The following is a 19,989-nucleotide window of genomic DNA, read 5'->3' as shown; positions in this document are numbered from 1 at the left end:
AATCCTCCTTGCTGCCTGGCAAACTATTTTGGAACCTGAAAGGGGTTTCAAAATAGTTTGTCAAATGGCATGGGGTGTTAGCTATTCAAAGATTAAAAAGTAATAAATCACACTGGGCACCTGCAAGGCATTGGTCAGCTCAAAATAATCTCTAGATCCCAGCCAAATACATATATATTTAAAGTATAGCGCCTCTGGCTCTTTCAGAACTTTGCACAGTTTTTAGCAAATAGAGCTTGCTGTGCTGTTTTGCTTAAAAAGAAAATAAATGTATTAATCAAAAGGTACTGGCAGACTCTTCAATTTAGGATGGTATTAACTTCCCTAAGTATAAAAAAAACCAAGTTCATGTATTTTAATTTAACTTTCTAATACTTTATGTGCATGGTTGTTGTTTTTCTTTTAAGTGTGTGCTATATGTTTTGGGCTAAGCAATCCAGTTATGCTGTGGAGGTGTGTGAAATATATAATTGACATAATGGCCTAAAGCAGTGTTTTTCAACCACTGTTCTGCAGCACACTAGTGTGCCGTGAGATGTTGCCTGGTGTGCCGTGGGAAAAATTGAAAAATTACTTTATATATAGTCAATATAGGCACAGAGTTAATTTTTTTAAACATTTTCTAATGGTGGTGTGCCTCGTGATTTTTTTTCATGAAACAAGTGTGCCTTTGCCCAAAAAAGGTTGAAAAACACTGGCCTAAAGACCAGGGGTGGGAAACCTGAGTCTATGGAAGTTGACAAGTGGGGTGCCGCAGGGTTCTGTCCTGGGCCTGTTGTTGTTCAACGTCTTTATAAATGACTTGGATGAAGGAATTGAGGGGATGCGCATCAAATTTGCAGATGACACCAAACTGGGAGGGGTAGCTAATGCTGCAGAAGACAGAATCAGAATTCAAAATTACCTTAACAGATTGGAGAACCAGATGCACAAATACAGGATGGGGAACACCTGGCTTACTAGCAGCACATGTGAAAAGGATCTAGAGGTCTTGGTGGACCACAAGCTTAGCATGAGTCAACAGTGTGATGCAGCAGCAAAAAAAGCTAATGCTATTCTAGGCTGTATCAACAGAAGTATAGTGTCCAGAGCAAGGGAAGTAATAGTATCACTCTGATCTGCCTTAGTAAGACCACACTTGGAATACTGTGTCCAATTCTGGCCACCACAATTTAAGAAGGATGTTCACAAGCTGGAATGGTGTAGAGGAGGGCAACCAAGATCATCAAGGGTCTGGAAACTAAGACTTATGAGGAGCGCTTGAAGGAGCTGGGTATCTTTAGCTTGGAAAAGAGGAGACTGAGATATGATAGTCATATTCAATTATCCCAAGGGCTGTCACACGGAGGAGGAAGCATGCTTATTTTCTCCTGCTCTGGAGGTTAGGACTCAAACCAAAAGCTTCAAGTTGCAAGAAATGAGATTTTGACTGAACTTTTGGAAAAACTTTCTGACAGTAAGAGCTGTTCAGCAGTGGAACAGATTCCCGCTAGAGGTGGTGGACTTTTTAAACAGAGGTTGGATGCCCATCTGTTATGGATGTTTTAGCTGAGATTCCTGCATTGCAGGGAGTTGGACTATATGACCCTTGGGGTTCCTTCTATGTTTCTATGTAATAAATATTTAACTGGAACATGTATGATTTTTTCTGATTTAGTGATTGAAACTTGATGATTGAGAATATCATTACTGCTTTTTCTCCCAGATTATGTAAGAACTACATTCTGTAATTATCACAATAATTTTCTACTTTAAAATTATTGCTTTCATCCCCAGAGTACTTTCAAATTTAAATCTGAGAGTGATATCCATCTTGCTGAGCACCACAAGCAGGTTCTATATGATGGGAAACTTGCAAGCAGTATTGCCTTCACTTACAACGCTAAGGCTACTGATGCTCAGTTATGCCTTGAATCCTCACCAAAGGAAAATCCTTCCATTTTTGTACACTCCCCACATGCTCTTATGCTTCAGGTTTGTGTAAATTGATTACTTCCATGTTTAATTAATACCCTATTAAGTGTTCAAGGCTGCCAAGTTTCTGTAAACTGTTTGTACTGTTTGGTTTCTCTTTCTGTTTAACCCTCATAACCTCTGAATAGATAGTCCTAGATTTTGCAGTCATATCCTGAACACAGTATGGTAGAGGTGAGGGGGCCATATTTCAGTGACAGAGCATGATTTAAATAATAATATTTTAAATAAAAACTGCCAGCTCTGTATATATGTTTCAGTAAAAAGCTTTTGCTCTTATATTCTAGTGTAGTATCACACAATGTGATACTTCATCAGTGTGAAACAATGGAGTCTTGCATTACTGTATTTACTCGCATCTAATGTGCCATCAAATCTAATGCACACCTTAATTTTCACAACGTAATTTGGCCAAAAACAAAAAGGTGAGCATTGGATTCAAGTAAATATGGTATATAACCATACAAAACCATGTATCTCAAATATTTTGGGGGCATGTGTTAGGTTCTCAAATAGCAAGGATCAGATCATCCTCAACCTCCTTTGTGTTATTTCAAGTTTGTATGAAGAGGTATGAGGTATATAACTTTTATTAAATAAATAAATAAATAAATAAATAAATAAAATTGGGAGCTGGGTATGTTTAGCCTGGAGAAGAGAAGGTTAAGGGGTGATATGATAGCCATGTTCAAATGATGTCATAAAATGATGTCATATAGAGAAGGGTGAAAGGTTGTTTTCTGCTGCTCCAGAGAAGTGGATACGGAGCAACTACAAGAAAGAAGATTCCACCTAAACATTAGGAAGAACTTCCTGACAGTATTTTGCTGGCAGCAGGAATTTGCTGCCAAGGAGTGTGGTGGAGTCTCCTTCTTTGGAGGTCTTTAAGCAGAGGTTTGACAGCCATCTGTCAGAAATGCTTTTATGATGTTTCCTGCTTGGCAAGGGGTTGGACTGGATGGCCCTTGTGGTCTCTTCCAACTCTATGATTCTATGATAAGGCTTTCAGTGTAGCCTTCATGTGGTGCTGATCCTGGTTTCCATTAAGCATTTAACAATAGACAATTTCTTGTTTTAAAATTAATAAATATTATTATGATTGGATTACATACATGTTTTATTAAATCTGAATAATTATTCATTGAATATATTTTTGCTATTAACTAATGTTCATAAAATGGTAATCTTAATTATGTATTTTGAATGAAAAAGTATATATATATATATATATATATATATATATATATATATATATATGTATCAAAGGACAGAGTAAACATAATATATGATTAAATCTTTCCCATTAAACAAATTGAACAGAAGTTTCTTCCAGGCAACCTCTTTATTGAGTATTCATCCTGGTTTGTGTGTGGATAGGTTAGATGCCAATCATACAAATGTTATTTGTGGGGAGGAGGTAATGTGTGCTTCAAAGTTGAATCAACATATTATCATATATCTAAATAGTGTATTAGTGCTATAGTGACATGAAGATTAGTTTCAAATGTAACTGAGTTTTCTTTCCTTTTTTTAATGTAGGATGTAAAAGCAATTGTGACGCATTCGATCCACAGTGCAATTCATTCAATAGGAGGAATCCAAGTTCTTTTCCCTCTCTTTGCTCAGTTAGACAATCGGCAGTTACATGATAGTCAAGTGGAAACAACAGTCTGGTAAGTTTAATTTGTTAATTTGTTATCAGCAAAGCCTGTAGTCTGAGACTGAGATAATTTTTGTATTATATCTAATGAATGTGCTGGAGTCTCTCTTCCCACTCTACCATGCTTCTTCTAACTCCGTTTCCCCATATAATTTACCGGTATACTGTGATCTGCGAGGAACAGTTTGTCACCATAAAATCCAAGGAAAGGGTTGGGGTGAGGGGAAGAGCGTGAAGTTTAAAGAAATTTTTATCAATCTATGGGCTATTTATTGACCTTGGAGAGAGAGAACCAACACTGGCAAATCTCTTGAGTCTCTCCATTCAGTTACCAAGTACCTAATGCTGATACTTTCACAGAACGAGTGTGTTAGCCACCTTCAAAGTTGGTATCTCTCTTCCCTCAAGGCTGAAGAGAACAGTGTGAAAAGAGAAGGTGTCTAACTCAGTCTGCTGCTACTGCTTCAGTGAGTTGAGTAAAAGCACTGCCAAGGTGTGAAGCAAAAAACTTAGAAACCTGAACCTTTAGGAGAAAAGACTAAATATATGGAGCAATTGAGTCTGCTTTCCTTTCTTCGGGGTGATTTGCTTTAAAAAGTTTGCTTTGCAATAATCAGGCATTTGAAAGTATTCACAAAATGTATGGATCTTTTCGAGATCAACTTAACCTTATGTTACTTGGACTCAGGGCACCAACACTTTGGACTGTAAATCTACTGAAGAGAAGATTTTGTACCTGTTTTGGATGTGGGTCAGCATAAGTTAAATATCAACTTAATTCTGTCCCATTGACATCAGTGAGATTTACCAGGAGTCTACACATTTGGGCTGGTCATCTAAAACCATGTCCACTATGATGCATATCTGAAACATAGTGCAATCTCATTGAGTGAGAACTGGGAAGGATGATGTTCTGGGCAGCGCAAAAACAAGCCCTGTCTCCAGCTGGGAGGTAGAGGAAGTGCACTTAGGGCTTTAACTCTGTATTTCTTTGGGTGTTTGTACTGTGGATACAGGGTCGCGGGTGGCGCTGTGGGTTAAACCACAGAGCCTAGGGCTTGTAGATCAGAAGGTCGGCGGTTTGAATCCCCGTGACGGGGTGAATTCCCGTTGCTCGGTCCCAGCTTCTGCCAACCTAGCAGTTCGAAAGTACGTCAAAGTGCAAGTAGATAAATACCTACCGCTCTGGCGGGAAGGTAAACAGTGTTTCTGTGCACTGCTCTGGTTTGCCAGAAGCGGCTTTGTCATGCTGGCTACATGACCCAGAAGCTGTACGCCGGCTCCCTCGGCCAATAAAGCGAGATAAGCGCCACAACTCCAGAGTTGTCCGCGACTGGACCTAATGGTCAGGGGTCCCTTTACCTTCACCTTTACTGTGGATACAAACTGACATACACCCAGTTCTGAGCTGGAGCAGGAAGGAAGAAACATACTTTGCCTCTACAGTTATTGGGTGCTCAAAGCTCCAGCGTTGAGAGAGAAGCTGGGACACATCAATCAAATGTATTAGGCAACCAAGTGCAGGTTATAGCCAAAGGTGGGTGGAACCACCCAAGCAGTATAGTACAAAGGCATATATTCACAGAAATAAAAGTTTTAAAAAGGAACAGTTGTTGTCATATGCTTTCCTGTGTTGGGATATTTTTACAGCACCCTGGGGCAAATTATGCTCTCCAGAAGGGATGGGGATAAATGGATGATATGTTTGAGAGATTTCTACACCAAATACATTCCTTTAATTAGGGGTGCTTTTGAAGTGCTACAATATTTTCTTCCTAATAAAAGTGCTTTTAGGAGATTGTGTGCTATAACCAGAGAACTGAAGAAACAGATTATCCTTTGAAATAGTAAAAGAAGTTAGAGATGTGAATTTTTTCTTCCAAAATTAATGAAATTATATTAATAAGAGAAGTGGAAGAGATAATGGTGCAGAACTGCTAAGGAAACTAATAGACTAGAGTATTTATATCATAAATAGTACAATCCTGTGGTGAACATTTATTCAAAAGTTCTACCATGTTCAGTGGGGTGTACTCATTAGTAAGTATTTCAGACTTTTATATGGACAAGATCTTTAGCAACTGCAGGGTCAATGGACCCTGACATGGTGTGCTATCTCTCTTCACATGATCCTGCATCCCCTATTTTTTTCAATATCTTTCTTTGTATAATTTTTTTTTAAAGATGTTGAACAGCACAGGGCCTAAGGCAGATTCCTGTGGTACTCCACTTGGTATTTCCATCCAGCATGATGCTGAACTACTAATACACACTTGTTTTATACAACTGTTCAACTAGTTGACTGTTCACCTAGCAGTAGTATCATCCCGCCTGTGTTTACCAGCTTGTCAGCAAGGGACATAGGAACGTTTGTCAAATTCTTTCCTGACATAATAATATACTATGTCTGCGGTGTTCCCATGATCTAGAAATTCTATTTTAAAAATATATGGTTGGTTTGATGTCATGTGAAAATTCCATACTGTATTATTTTTGAAACTATTCATAGACCAATTGCTCAATAATTTGGAGTAAATAGAAAAACATCAAATTTTGATAAAGGTTGTATCTCAAGGTTTTAGGTTGATTCTGATTTTCTAGGTTCATTTCAGTCTGTTTGGTGGCCGGGTTTTAAACTATGCTAGATTTGAAATATTTACACTTTGAATGGGACTATTTTCTTATTGGTTCTAAGGGATGCAGGTGGCGCTGTGGTCTAAACCACTGAGCCTCTTGGGCTTGCCAATCAGAAGGTCAGTGGTTTGAGACCCCACGATAGTGTGAGCTCCCGTTGCTCTATCCCAGCTCCTGCCAACTTAGCAGTTAGAAAGCACGCCTATGCAAGTAGCCAAATAGGTACCGCTGTGGCGGGAAGGTAAGACACGTTTCCGTGCATTCTGGTTTCCGTCACAGTGTTCCATTGCATCAGAGCAGTTTAGCCAGCTGCCACACGGCCCAGAAAGCTGTCTGTGGACAAATGCCAGCTCCCTTGGCCTTAGACACCTTTGACTGGACTTAACCATTCAGGGGTCCTTTACCTTTTTACCTTTTCTTATTGGTTCTGCTGAATCTGTCAGTGGTTTAGTAGTATCATTCTTCACTCTGTCTGGGACTTGGGAGCACTGTTATGGTGGCCTAAATACACTTCAAATATAGGTTCCAAAAACTGCTGCTTGACACCAAGATCTCTGGCTTTGTGGCATGGCACGAGGTTTCATTGGGAGATAGATATTTTTTAAATATCTGCATGATGTGGTCAGTATGCTGATATTACCCAACTGTTTCTCTCCTTTTCATCTCAGACTAGAGAAGCCATGAAAGTTATGAACTGGTGTTTGAAATCATTGATATACTGGCCACTTCCTATCACCTAAGCCTGTGTACACTCTTTGATCATTTAGAGATCATCTGCCATTTCGTTGGCAGCTGCAAATGAGAGGGGCCTCTCATTTGCTGCTTCTAGTTTTTGGAATTATTTGTTCAAGGAGATCCACTCGGCCACCGGCCTAGGGGTTTCTAATTGTTTGATTAATCTCAGAGCTAAAAGGGTTAGGCAGCATTTGCAGTTTATAAGAGAGGATTAGCAAATTAGCCGTTAATAGGTTGTTTTCTAAGTACCTGTACAGGTAAACAGTCTTTACTAAAATAGATCCTAGTTTCCTAGCCCTCAAATATGTATCAGTTCAGAGAAGGCAGCTAAGGAAGGGGGGGGGCTTGGAACATTTTAAAATTCAATTTCTGAGAGGAATTGGGTGGGGGGTGGGAATCATTAAATTGCATTTCCAAATGATCCATTTTTGATTAATAATAGATGACCAGTGTTGGAATCTTTACAAGGCAACATACAGTGCTTTGACATTTGCTATTTATGTATGGGTCTGAGATATCAAATATACCAAATACCAACATAGTATTAATTTATTTGGAATGTTGCTGTAGTTTTTCAGGTCTTGAACAATTGTTATTTTTTAGGTCTTGAATCATTGTTATTTTACTTCTCTGGGTGTTGGAGGGACGATGATTTACTAATTTATATACCACCCAGGCCAAAATAGAGTCCCAGCTAAGGTTAGGACCTAACCCCACTTCAGAGTAAAGCCATCATATTAAATAAGATTTACTTCTGAGTACATTGCATTGTTAGTCATGCTGAAATCAGTCATGCTGATTTCAGTGGGTTTATACTGACAATGAGTAATCCTAGTCACCCTAAATTTGTAGGGGAAAAATAAGAACAAAAGATGTCCTCAATGTACTGTTATCATGGTCAAGTTGCAAGGAGCACCACATTGCAAAAGCAGATAGATGCCAGTTTGTGCTACATTGGAACTCAATGTTTATCACTAATGTTTTGTAATGCAATCATTGCTGTATACTAGAATCATAACTACAATCAGTCTATTGGTCTTAACAAAGTGCATCAGAAGAACTGCTGATTAAAATCCAGAATTTCTTCAACTAGATATTTTATTCATACTATTTGGTGTATTTTCCAATATGTTGTTTACATGCAGTATAGATTGCAATCACAAGGGTCATAGGAACATGCAAGCCCACTCACCACGACAAGCAAGTGGACTTTCTCCCGATTGAAGTGCAGAGTGTTTGAGGACTGGGACATTTGCAGGGAAACCAAAATGCTTGTTTACAAAGCTATTGTACTACCAACCTTATTATATCCTTGTGAAACATGGACCACTTATAAATGCCAGCTCCAACTCCTTGAAAGATTCCATCAACGATATCTCCAAAGAATTTTACACATCACTTGGGAAGACAGGCAAACTAATATCAGTGTACTGGAAGAAGCAAAGATCACCAATGTTGAAGCAATGATTCTTCAACATCAGCTTTGTTGGACTGGTCATGTTGTGTGGATGCCTAGATCGTTTTCCAAAGCAACTACTCTATTCTGAACTTAAAAAAGGAAAGTGTAATGCTGGTGGTCAACAAAAGAGGTTTAAAGTCTCAAGGCAAATCTTAAAAAATGTAGTATAAACACTGACAACTGGGAAGCACTGGCCTGCGAGTGCTCCAGTTGGAGAACAGCCTCTACCAAAGGTGTCATGGGCTTTGAAGACACTCAAACTCAGGATGCAAGGGAGAAACTTGCTAAGAGGAAGGCACGCTTGGCAAATCCACACTGTGATCAACTCTCGCCTGGAAACCAATGTCCCCACTGTGGAAGGACGCATGGATCCAGAATTGGCCTCCACAGTCACTTAGGGACTCATTGTTAAAACTGTGTTTTTGTTAAAACCATGTTCTTACTTGTCTACGAATGATCGCCAAAGAAGAAGAAGAGATTGCGATCAGATCACTTTCTTACTATAGAGTTGGATTTATGTAACAGAAATGTAAAGTCAAAGGTTGTCTCCCTAAGCTAGTACTATTTTGTTGTCCTAATTACCTAGGAGTCTATTATAGTCAGGGACAGCTCCATAGGTAGAACATGGCAGTAGATTTAGGACTTCATTAAAGAGTAAGTAATTAATTAGTTGTTATGGTTACTGTGACATTTGGAAGTTCTGCCTCAGGTACCAAAAGATCCTTGTTCAGCCCTGGGCAGAACTGTTCCTAGTTCTGAATTTTTGTTTTCATAATGAGCCAGCAAATTAGTAAGGACCACTTTATGCTGTTTTTTTTAACAATGTAACATCAGTGTAAGAATTCATCTTGAACGGACCCCGTTTTTTGTTTTTTTACAATAACTGCTCTTGCCAAAGAAGGTTAAATATATTTTTGTTGACAACTAAACAGTGTAATTTGTAACAACCTTTGTTCTCAACCAAGGAAAAACGTGAACATACATACATCTTTGAAACACATACTTCTTTGAAAATATGGAGGATTTTGCAAATCAATATGCTTGTAGGCATTCTTTCCTATTTTTCATACTGATTTAGCAGATTGATAGTGATTTTAGTCAAACTCCAATCTTGCAATGGCAGTCCATTTTGGAATCAGCAGTTTTGTGTTAGTTGCCTAGATAAAATCATTGATGGAATGTGCCTCTAAAATTGAGTATTCCATTCCAGCCCCTCTTCTGTCATTCTTGCAGCATGTTCCCTAATCCCTACCCACTCAAAACTCCTCCCACATCCTCCATTTAATCTCTGCTTCCCTACCACCAATTATAGAGGCAGCATACATCTGAATAACAGCTGCCGGGAACAAGCAGCACTTGATCACTCTTGTCAGCATGCACTGCTTGTAAACTTTCAGGAGGCATTTGCTGGGCAACATTGAAAGGAGAATGTTGAATTGATGGAGACTAGGGACTTGCCCAGTGACTTAACTAAGTACAAGGTAAATATGATACTTGAAACATTGACACACTAAGTCACTGTTGACAGGGAGCCTTCTTTGCTAGTCCCTTGCTTTCCAAGCAAAATTACCTTTACAGAGAACATAAGAACTTATGGCAGAAACTAACACGTGACAAAGGTCTCCTTCTTGTCCATATCTTTCAGGCATACATAGTCTAAACAAACTCAGGAGCATCAGTGTTTGAGTGAGTCCTCCAAGACATCTCCTGTTGTCAGTAGGGATGGGTGAATCTATCCATTTTGGTTTATCTCAGTTTCTCATTTTTCCAAGCTTAAGTTCAGTTCTCCACATTCCCACATAGTTTGTGATTATTATTATTTTTAAAAAGCCCTCATGAAAAATAACCAGCTTTGCAGTGCAAATCTCTTCTAATATACACATTTTTCTGTGCAATTTTGCAAATATGCCAATTTTTGCAAACAAATTTATCCTAATATTTTCACTTAATATATCTATTTTTAATGCACACCTCACCCTTGCAAATACCTTTTTGTACACATTACTTGACTGAAGAACTGTATCACAGAATTCGGAGGCAGGCAAATTTTGATGGATGGCTGTGTTTTGGTTCATGTACTTACTGTTTTGGAAAGTGCAAATTAGGTAGGTTCTCCTTGAAATGTGAACTGAATGGAATTTCTTTCCGTTCCCTAGTTATCAGCAGTCCTTCCTGTTGTCTGTTTTTGCCACGGCACAAGGTCAAGTTTGCTTAGTAGGGGACTGAAAGGGAGAATTTCATTTTTTCTACAAATTGTGCAAGTACTTTGGACAATCCAACTAATTACTGGACAAACTGGGGTGGGCTGTGTAGATGGTTTGCCTATCACAATTGTTGATAAATTTGTGTATCGGCTATTGCTTTGCTAATATACCGGTATTATCTTTACAGATATACTATTGTGTTCTAGATAGGACATGGTATAGAGGAGATATAGGATTGGGCTGAAGTATGCTTTATATTTGCCTTTGTATCTAGGGGAGTTGGAAATAGGAAACAATGGAGAGAAATTTTGTATGGCAGTGCAAAGAATTTTGCAAGTTTAATGTGAACCCTGCAGCAGTCCGATGCAGTTTAGTTTCTGGTAAGTTAAATTCTGTTTGGGAAAAAAAAAGTTCATCTTGGCAGATGACTTTCTTACAAATGTTCCTCCTCTGTTCAATATTTCAAAAGCTATTCATGGAATAAATTAGGTATTGAAATCATGAAAGCTACTTTGCTTGGAATGGCTAACATAGTAAGTATTAAGTTGTGCTGGGAGCCATTTTTGGATTCAAGAGTGGGGTATAAATACTTGTAAGAAAATTAGTAGGATTTTATATAGTGCAGGACCAGCGTTTTGATGTATGGCTCCCCTAGAACACTAGTCAGATCCTACTTTATTAGTGTTTTGTAGAAAGTTTCACTTGCTGGTAAGTACTAGGATAGCATTAGTGTCACTCAGGAAAAACCATTTTCTTCAAGCATTAGAAAGTACATATATCCAGGAATAGGTCATAGATAGAGGACCAGACCTCAGTTGTAAAGCACCTGCTATGTGAAGGAGCTTGGGTCCAACCCCAGTACGGTATTTCCAGGCAGGGCTGGGAAACACTTCTTTGTGAAATCCTGAAAAGCTGCTGGCAGCCTAGAGTAGTCATTATTGAGCTAGATGGACCAGTGGGCCATTCACTTCTACTCAGCCTAACCTACCTCACAGGGTTGTTGTGGGGATTAATTGAGGAGGAGAAGGTGGACTATCAATGCAACATATAAATAAATAAATATAATATAAATAAACATAAAGACACTTGTTTTCATGGGTGGTGGAGGTCATGTAACTTTGTGAAGAAATTTTGGACAATTGTTAATAGCCACTTAGGATTTATAATGAAGCCTTTGGGGTTTTTTTGGTGTTTTTTTTTGTAAAAACCTGAACAGTTGTTAATAGGCAATTAGGATTCATAATAAATGCTTTGCTTTAAAAAAAAGACACCTCAGAAACCTTTCCACAAAAAATGTACCTCAAGCATACCAAGAGTAAAATTTATATACATAACATGACAATTGGTTTTTTTTGCTGCTGTTTTTTTAAATGTTTTTAATTTATTTCAATCTTTAAAACCATACAAAAGAATCATGAATCTTCATTTACAAAATGGAAGGGAAAAAAGGGGGGGAAGGAAAAAGATGAGGAAGCAAAACCACAGCAATGTCAACCGCGACATGTCCTAATCTATACACAAATTGTCTCCTCTAAATGAAAATAGGAAAAAAAGAAGAAACATAACATGACAATTGTTAACAACAGGCAATTGTTGGAATGGAACCAATGATTATAAGGCAGCTTATAGGAGCAGCTTTCTCAGCAGAATGAAGCCATGAGAGCAGCCTCCTAGTCCTGCTTCTGCTTTTTGGTAGGGTACAAGTGGAGGCAAGGTCAGGGCTGTTCACTGGCGTTTCTGAACAGTTGTGGCCACATTGTTAGATTATCATCCAGTGTTAATCTTGCTTTTGCTTTTCATTTCTTTGTAGAACTCCTACCCTTTCCCCCAGTTTTCATCTATTATTTTTTATAAACAGATCTTTACTCTGTTCAGTGCTAAATATTAATGAATCTGAACTAAAGTTGAATATGAATCGATATTATTTTATTAGGGGTCCTTGGAGATGGAAAAATAATACTATATGCTTCATTTTGACATATTTCAGATAAATCAATTAGATCTGAAGGGCACTTCACTTTTATTTTGGTATATCAAGATGTTAAGGTTTTCCAGGTTTTTTTAAAAAATGACATTTCAATATAAACTGTACAAATATAAGGAGAGAAATACAAAGAAACAAAATGAATTTGATAACAATTTCTAAAAGAAAAATAAATAAAAGATAAGAGAAGCAATTATTAGCTTTAAACCAGAGAAAAAAAGTGAACATGTCATTCCCTAAAGATATATATGCCAATTCTGTACAAACATTCGCAAACATTATATTTTCTCCAGTGTGGGTATAATTTTATTTACTTGCTGATAGAAGGTCAGCGGTTCGAATCCCCGCGATGGGGTGAGCTCCCGTTGCTCGGTCCCTGCTCCTGCCCACCTAGCAGTTCGAAAGCACGTCAGAGTGCAAGTAGATAAATAGGTACCACTGTGTCAGGAAGGTAAACGGCGTTTCTGTGCGCTGCTCTGATTTCGCCACATGACCCGGAAGCTGTACGCTGGCTCTCTCGGTCAGTAAAGCGAGATGAGTGCTGCAACCCCAGAGTCGTCCGCGACTGGACTTAATGGTCAGGGGTCCCTTTACCTTTATTCCAAACTCTAAAAAAATTAGTAAGGAAGAAGAACCATTTCTCCCCAATACTTGGCTTTTGACATTTTTGCTGGGATCAAAAGAATAGAAACCATTTCAAGGTCCACATTTTCATCACCTCCCTTCAAGTAATATAAAAGTATATTTACTGGATCCATTGGTAACATATAAACCTGTTTTTTGTTTGCTGTATCTCAATATTTGAATATTATGACATTTTGATAGAATACGGAGATCGACTGCGTGTGCCCCCTCCTAATCTCCAGCAAAGTTGTTTCCGATTTTGACGGAGTAGGAGAAAATCTCTATGTGATGTAAAGTTATAAAATTATTAATACACCAGCTGGCCCTGCCACACGTTGACGTGGCTAATCCCTGTGACTGCTATCACCCTGTGTCGATCCCCCTCTTTCCCCCACCCCCGGCCATCCCTGTGACGGGCCCCACCGTGTCCTGACCTATCCTGTCCCCACCTCTCCCCAACCCCCACACAGGCGAGTCAGTACCTCCATTCGGCCTAGTATGTAAACCATTCGGCCTAGTCTGTAAACATTTCGGCCTAGTATGTAAACGGCAGCTGAGGTTCTATAGGTGTTGTACCAGTAGAGGGCGCTGGTTTGCAACCTGGTTCTTTTCCCAGAATGCATTTTCGTCTGAGTGGTGTGTTTTGAAACACAGGGTTTTTTTGGGTTTTACGTGGCACAGGTGTGACACCTGTCTTTGAAAATGGTATGTGTTTGCTCTCATATTCACATTGTGTCAAAATTTGAGCACAATCGGTCAAGCGGTTTTGCTGAAACGTGGAAACAGTTTACATATATATATATATATATATATATATATAGATATATATATATATATATATATATATATATATATATAGATATGTACATAAACATTTCCTCTGTTTTATAACACAGCTTTTGATATTTTTTGCAATGCATAAATAACTTATGAAATTCATTCTGACTTGCTTTTTTTAAAGATGAGTCGTTGATGGTAGATTCTTCAATCAGCCACTATTAGTTCTAACAATAAAAAAATTGAATCCATGTTCTGAAACAGTGTGTTTGGAGTACCCTATGAAGGAGATGAATAGGGTATGCTTTGTACCAGAATGGACAGGGCTAGAATGCACCTTAGTCAGATCCATCAAGGCAATTCCCTGCCTTCACTTTAATTTGTGTTTCTCAGCCTTAAATGTTTGTTTTACAGGACTGCTTATTGATTAAGGAAATTTTAATTGATTCTGTTGAGTTAGTCCATTAGTTTGATTTACAAGTTTTCATGAACTTGTATACGTGAATGTTATTAAGAGGTGCTGCACCTGTACATACAGGTTTTATTGTTGACCGTTGTAGCTTTTAAAGAACATATAAACTGGCTCATAACAGAGTTACACTTGATTTAGCATCCCAAGAATAGAAAGCCAGATACATCCGAGAAGCTAACAAGCAAAACCTGATAGATATTACCTGCCCAAGCTGTGTGCCCTGAGCAACATTGTGGTGGTTTTCTGTTGCGCTATTTTATTCTACTATCTGTTCCTTTTTTTTTTTTGCTCCTCATTACTTTATTCCTTCTCTGTCCATCCTCAAGGCACCATGTTCAAAGAGTTGCATGCCTTTGTTGGGTTTCAGTCCTTCTATTCCATGAAACTGAGGGTCCCCTTCTTCACCAGCATATGCAAAGAGTTCGTTCAATGCTGGGTGCCCATCCTGCTTTTGCTGCCTTGCACATCTCCTTTAGTTATCGGCAGTGCAGACTGAGCTGGCATAAGGTGCCAGTGACCTGACTGTAAATTAGTCTGTTGATGAGATTGCCAGTTAGACACTTCTGCTGTGTCTAGAAGTGATACTGGTTGGGCTGGTACGAAACACCTCTGACCATTTTGCTTCTGGTGGCTGTTTCAGGCTTTTCACATTGCAAAAAGGCAAGTGCCACAAATGTGCCTACATGTGCATATGTATTTAACACTGACTTGTGGGTTGATAAAAGTGTAATTCCTGATTAATTGAGTACAAAATTTAATCAATCAGATTGATCAATTAGCATTGCAGCCTTATTAGCTAATGATACTTGTTCTTATGGATTATGTTTCTGTAGACAGTTTGGGATTCCACGTTTATGGTAGAGAATGCAGTAAACAAATTAATGCTCTTATGACTTGACAAAGATTTACATAGCCAATTTGTGTCTTGTTTTTAAATCTTGTGTAGATAATGAAATAGGTTGATGCAGTTTTATGTGTAGCAGAGATGTGCTTATTAAGATGATTTTGAGAATGTCATAGCAACAAATATGTTTATGATATAAAGGATTGACATAGTTGGGCATGTAGTATTGGTTTGCACAATTAAATGTGTTGTAAACTGCATGGAGACCACAGTTGGATAGGTGGTATAAAAGTATATCAATTGAGTAAAATATTAGGGGCTTCCCCTCTCCTCGCCCCGCTTGCCAAGCCTTCTGCCATTTCCTCATATTAAGCCCTTGGAGCTTGCTCTTCTGGCCACATAAACTACTAAGCTTGGTTTTCACTCCACCCCATTTTTGAAGCCACTTTTCTCTTCTAATCTGCAGCTCCACTTTGCGCTCCTATTTTCCCTTTTACTCTTTGACCATGCCTCCACCCTTATGGTGACCTCCTTCATCTCCCTCCTCCCACGAATCATAATGACTAATCACCCTTTTCACCCTCACTCCCTTTCCTCCTTCCACTCTCCTCCATAGTTTTCTCAATTCTTCTTTGCACACAGATCACCCCTGCATTTCCATGCTCCCCCCTTTCTCCTGTTCTGCAGCACAACCCCATGGTGATATATGTTACTGTGTCTTTAGGATAAGAAGAATCTTAAGAGCAAGGCTGTCAATTAACTTCTTCAGTTAGAGAAAGTTCAGTTCAGTTTATGGATATGGTACATATCTGGGCATTTACTTGTTAATAAAGTATTTCTTCTAAATTACTGTTGAATCTGGGACTTCATGTTGAAGATAACACATGGTACCAAGAATGAAATACATTGGGGGAAGGTACAATGGAACATCTGAGAGCTCCACATCCTTTATCTCTCTCACAAGAGGCAGCTGAAAACCGCTTTTAACAATGTGAAATAGCAGAGAATGGGAAATGCAGGCGCTAATGCATATCCCCTTTCCCAGCTCCCTTCTCTCTGCACTCAGGTGTTGTTTTAAACTGCCACTTCCCCCTGCTCACTCTACACAAACCTCTGCCATTCATTTTTCAACCAGATACCACTGGATTTGTTTAATTTCCTCAAACGTTTCCATTTTTACTCATGAAGCAGGGCTTTGTAGCCCACAGTGTTCTCTCAAAAGCTGATGTTTATGGTCAGTGGAGCCCATTTGCAATAGTGGAGCATGTGGTGCAGTGAGCTGTTGATGGAGGGAGAGTTGCAGAAATCCCATACACGCCACTCTGTGACAAAGGTCCACCTCTGCTTGTGCATGGGAAAGATAATTTGTTACAATAACATGGTTAACCTTTAAAACACGGCATTTCTTCAGAATATTCATAAAAGTAACCCTGTCTTTAGTCCAAATGTACTAGCATGGCACAAAGAATGGGAAAATAGGATTTGAAACTTTCCATCAATTTTATTTATTTATTTGTTTGCTGTATGGTGATTGGGATTTGCATTGGTCAGTAAAGGGCTTGTATCTCATTGCAAACACATGAATGAGATGAGGTCTGGTGCACTATTGACTCATGCTTGATTTTTTTGCTTTACCTAGTCAGCCTTTGAATCACTGAGTATATTTATGCTGGTGTGGCTTTAATTCTGTCAGTAGCGTTTGTATCATTATAAATGAGGTGCAGGTCAGTATAATTTGGTTGTGTTTTAATTGTCTGCTGTTGCAACTACTCCATTTGGTTTTGAGAATAGGGGAAAGTATCTTAAACATAGAATCATAGAGTTGGAAGGGACTCTGAGGATCATCTAGGGCAGGCATCCCTCCAGATGTTTTGGCCTACAACTCCCATGATCCCTAGCTAACAAGACCAGTGGTCGGGGAAGATGGGAATTGTAGTCCAAAACATCTGGAGGGCCGAAGTTTGGGGATGCCTGATCTAGGGCCCCCACAATGCAGGAATATTCAGCTGTCCCTTACAGGGATCAAACCTGCAACCTTGGTCTTATTAGCACCATGCTCTAACCAACTGAGCTATCCAGCTCACATAGCATGCTCAATTTAGATAATTAAAGAAGGGTTATTAGGTAATATCAAACTAAATCATACTTGCAGTAGACCTATTTGAATCAATAGACTTAAGATATACCTGTTGTTTCCTGTAGCACACTGATCATTTTTTCATATTAGTATTTATTTGTTTATTAAGAAATTTGCTAAATACATGCTCATTTAAAGGGGGCCTTAATTTTATTAAAATATTTATAACTGGCTGTTCTGTTAAAAAAACCTCCTCAGTGTAGCTTAGCACATTCATTAAAACAATGAAATGTCACATTTATTTTTAAATGACAGTTGACTTTGTCATTACATGTGAACTATCTAGAACATGATTTCCCCAAACTGTATTTTGCCTTCAAACCAGAATTGAAATATCACTTCAAAGTGTGGCTTCCAATTTGAGGTTTGGCAAATTTGGATATGACCGTAAACTTTGGTCTACCTCAACCAGAAATTGGAGTAGATCGGGGAGGAGAATGCAAATCATGGTCATTACACGTAAACTTCGCCAGAGAGTACTTGGAAGCTGACAGATTTTTATTCATCTTTGTGACAGGCCTTCAGTTTCTCCCTTGCTACCTATAAGGATGGTACTGATTACCATTAGAATGTGTCAGTACTACTCGTAATAATTCACAGTGTTGTCTTGCACTCATAAGTAGGACTCTTCCATATCCAAAAGAAAAGCATTTAGACAACCACATTTTGTTAGTTTGGATGTCCTGCAAGATGATGCACTCGGGCAGAGTCCTGTCAACTCAAGTCCTATCAAGGCTTCCTTCTGATTATCTATAATTTGTTAATCATGTTAACCTCAGGCGGTCCTTGACAAATAAGGGATTGACCCAGATGAGCTCTGTGTTTTGAGCATAATTGTAATGTGTCAATATTTAAAAATATTCAGGAGAATGTAATTTGCAAGTGATTTTTCCTGCTTATAGGACTTAACAGCACTAAAAACTAAATCTGGAACACTTTCAGTCTAATTTGTGCCTGTACTTTATATGCAGTGCTACCCTCTTGGCTTTCTTGGTGGAACTTCTTAAGAGTTCAGTTGCCATGCAAGAACAAATGCTGGGTGGAAAAGGATTCCTAGTTATCGGCTATCTCCTTGAAAAGGTAAGTTGTATTAATATTATTTTAATAATATTTTACCCAGAACAGATTGAAATCAAATAAATGTGCCACAAGTCCACCATAATTGTTGTATGCAAATGATTTCATATTGGGCTGGTAAATATTGAGCGCATTTAGTCACTCGGCCATCAGCTTACTGAAGACTTGAACTCCAAGTTGGTGTCTTGTTACATGTGGTTTAGGTCTCTTTATGCTGATGGTATTTTGTGTCTTGTGAGAATATTGTTGCTTAAAAAACCCCTCAAATTCATCTGTGAGGAACTAACATGGTTTTGTTTAAAATCTCAGTGTAAACACATCCTCAGTTGCCTGAACTCAGACTCTCATTTTTTAAAATCTGCTTTTAGGGAAGACTCTATTTATTTTACTCTCTCTACTAAACCTGAAATGATGTGCTGGTTGTGCCAAGTGCTACCAGACTTTTTGTTTCTGTTGTTGCTAGGTACTGCTTATATAAGAAGTGCCACAGCAATCTTTCCAGGTTCAAACAAAGTAAAAAAAATTCCTTCCAGTAGCACCTTAAAGTCCAACTAAGTTTGTCATTGGTGTGAGCTTTCGTGTGCATGTACACTACTTCAGATACACTGAAACAGAAGCCACCAGACCCTTATATATAGTGAGAGGGTGGGGAGGGGTATTACTCAGAAGGGTGGTGGGAATAGGTGATTGGCTGATGTTGTTTAGTCGTTTAGTCGTGTCCGACTCTTCGTGACCCCATGGACCAGAGCACGCCAGGCACTCCTGTCTTGCACTGCCTCCCGCAGTTTGGTCAAACTCATGTTCGTAGCTTCGAGAACACTGTCCAACCATCTTGTCCTCTGTCGTCCCCTTCTCCTAGTGCCCTCAATCTTTCCCATTGGCTGATAGGTGTGGTAAACCTGTAGACAACCGTTAATGACTGCAATTGGTCTTACAGGAAAAAGCAAGGGGTGAGATTGCTAAAAAGCTATATCAATGAGATAAGAATCCAATGTCTCTATTCAGACCAGGTCTCTCCATGGTTTTAAGTTTGGTAATAAGTTGCAATTCAGCAACTTTTCTTTTCAGTCTATTTCTGAAATTCTTTTGTAATAAGACATCTACTTTGAGATCTTGTTCAGGTTCAGTGTTAGTAAGGGTTTTCTGTATAAGAGGTTTTTTAAAAAAATATAATTCTGTCTTACAAAGAGAGGCCTTCTTGAGTTGTAAAGATAAACCTCAGAAAACTTTCGTCGGAGTTTCTCCTGCAGGCTGATCAGGTAGATGGGCAGAACAGTCCTTTGGAGAGTGGTGTGGGGAAGTGAGACTGCTGTGGGGCTTGCACTGGACTTGTTTCAATGGAGGCACACTTGTGGGATAGTGATGGCTTGCCCCCTTCTTCTTTTAAGCTGGTTGCTTCTTTTAAAAC

The 19,989-nt window shown here is 38.8% G+C and overlaps 1 protein-coding gene across 9 annotated transcripts in view; it reads left to right on the top strand.

Moving 5' to 3' along the window:
• The window catches only part of NBEA (neurobeachin), a 354,996-nt gene that overhangs the window by 47,184 nt on the left and 287,823 nt on the right, over positions 1–19,989 (top strand). For all 9 annotated transcript variants that reach the window (XM_035114666.2, XM_060273784.1, XM_035114659.2 and 6 more), the window contains exons 9-11: positions 1,777–1,974; positions 3,514–3,647; positions 18,476–18,584. In XM_035114666.2, the coding sequence (XP_034970557.1) occupies positions 1,777–1,974; positions 3,514–3,647; positions 18,476–18,584 (441 nt within the window). The remainder of the gene's footprint in view (positions 1–1,776; positions 1,975–3,513; positions 3,648–18,475; positions 18,585–19,989) is intronic.

The sequence above is a fragment of the Zootoca vivipara genome, chromosome 4, assembly GCF_963506605.1.
Source record: "Zootoca vivipara chromosome 4, rZooViv1.1, whole genome shotgun sequence".
Taxonomy (NCBI): domain Eukaryota; kingdom Metazoa; phylum Chordata; class Lepidosauria; order Squamata; family Lacertidae; genus Zootoca; species Zootoca vivipara.
Note: the sequence above shows the minus strand (reverse complement) of the source record. Positions and strands in the feature narration are given on the sequence as shown.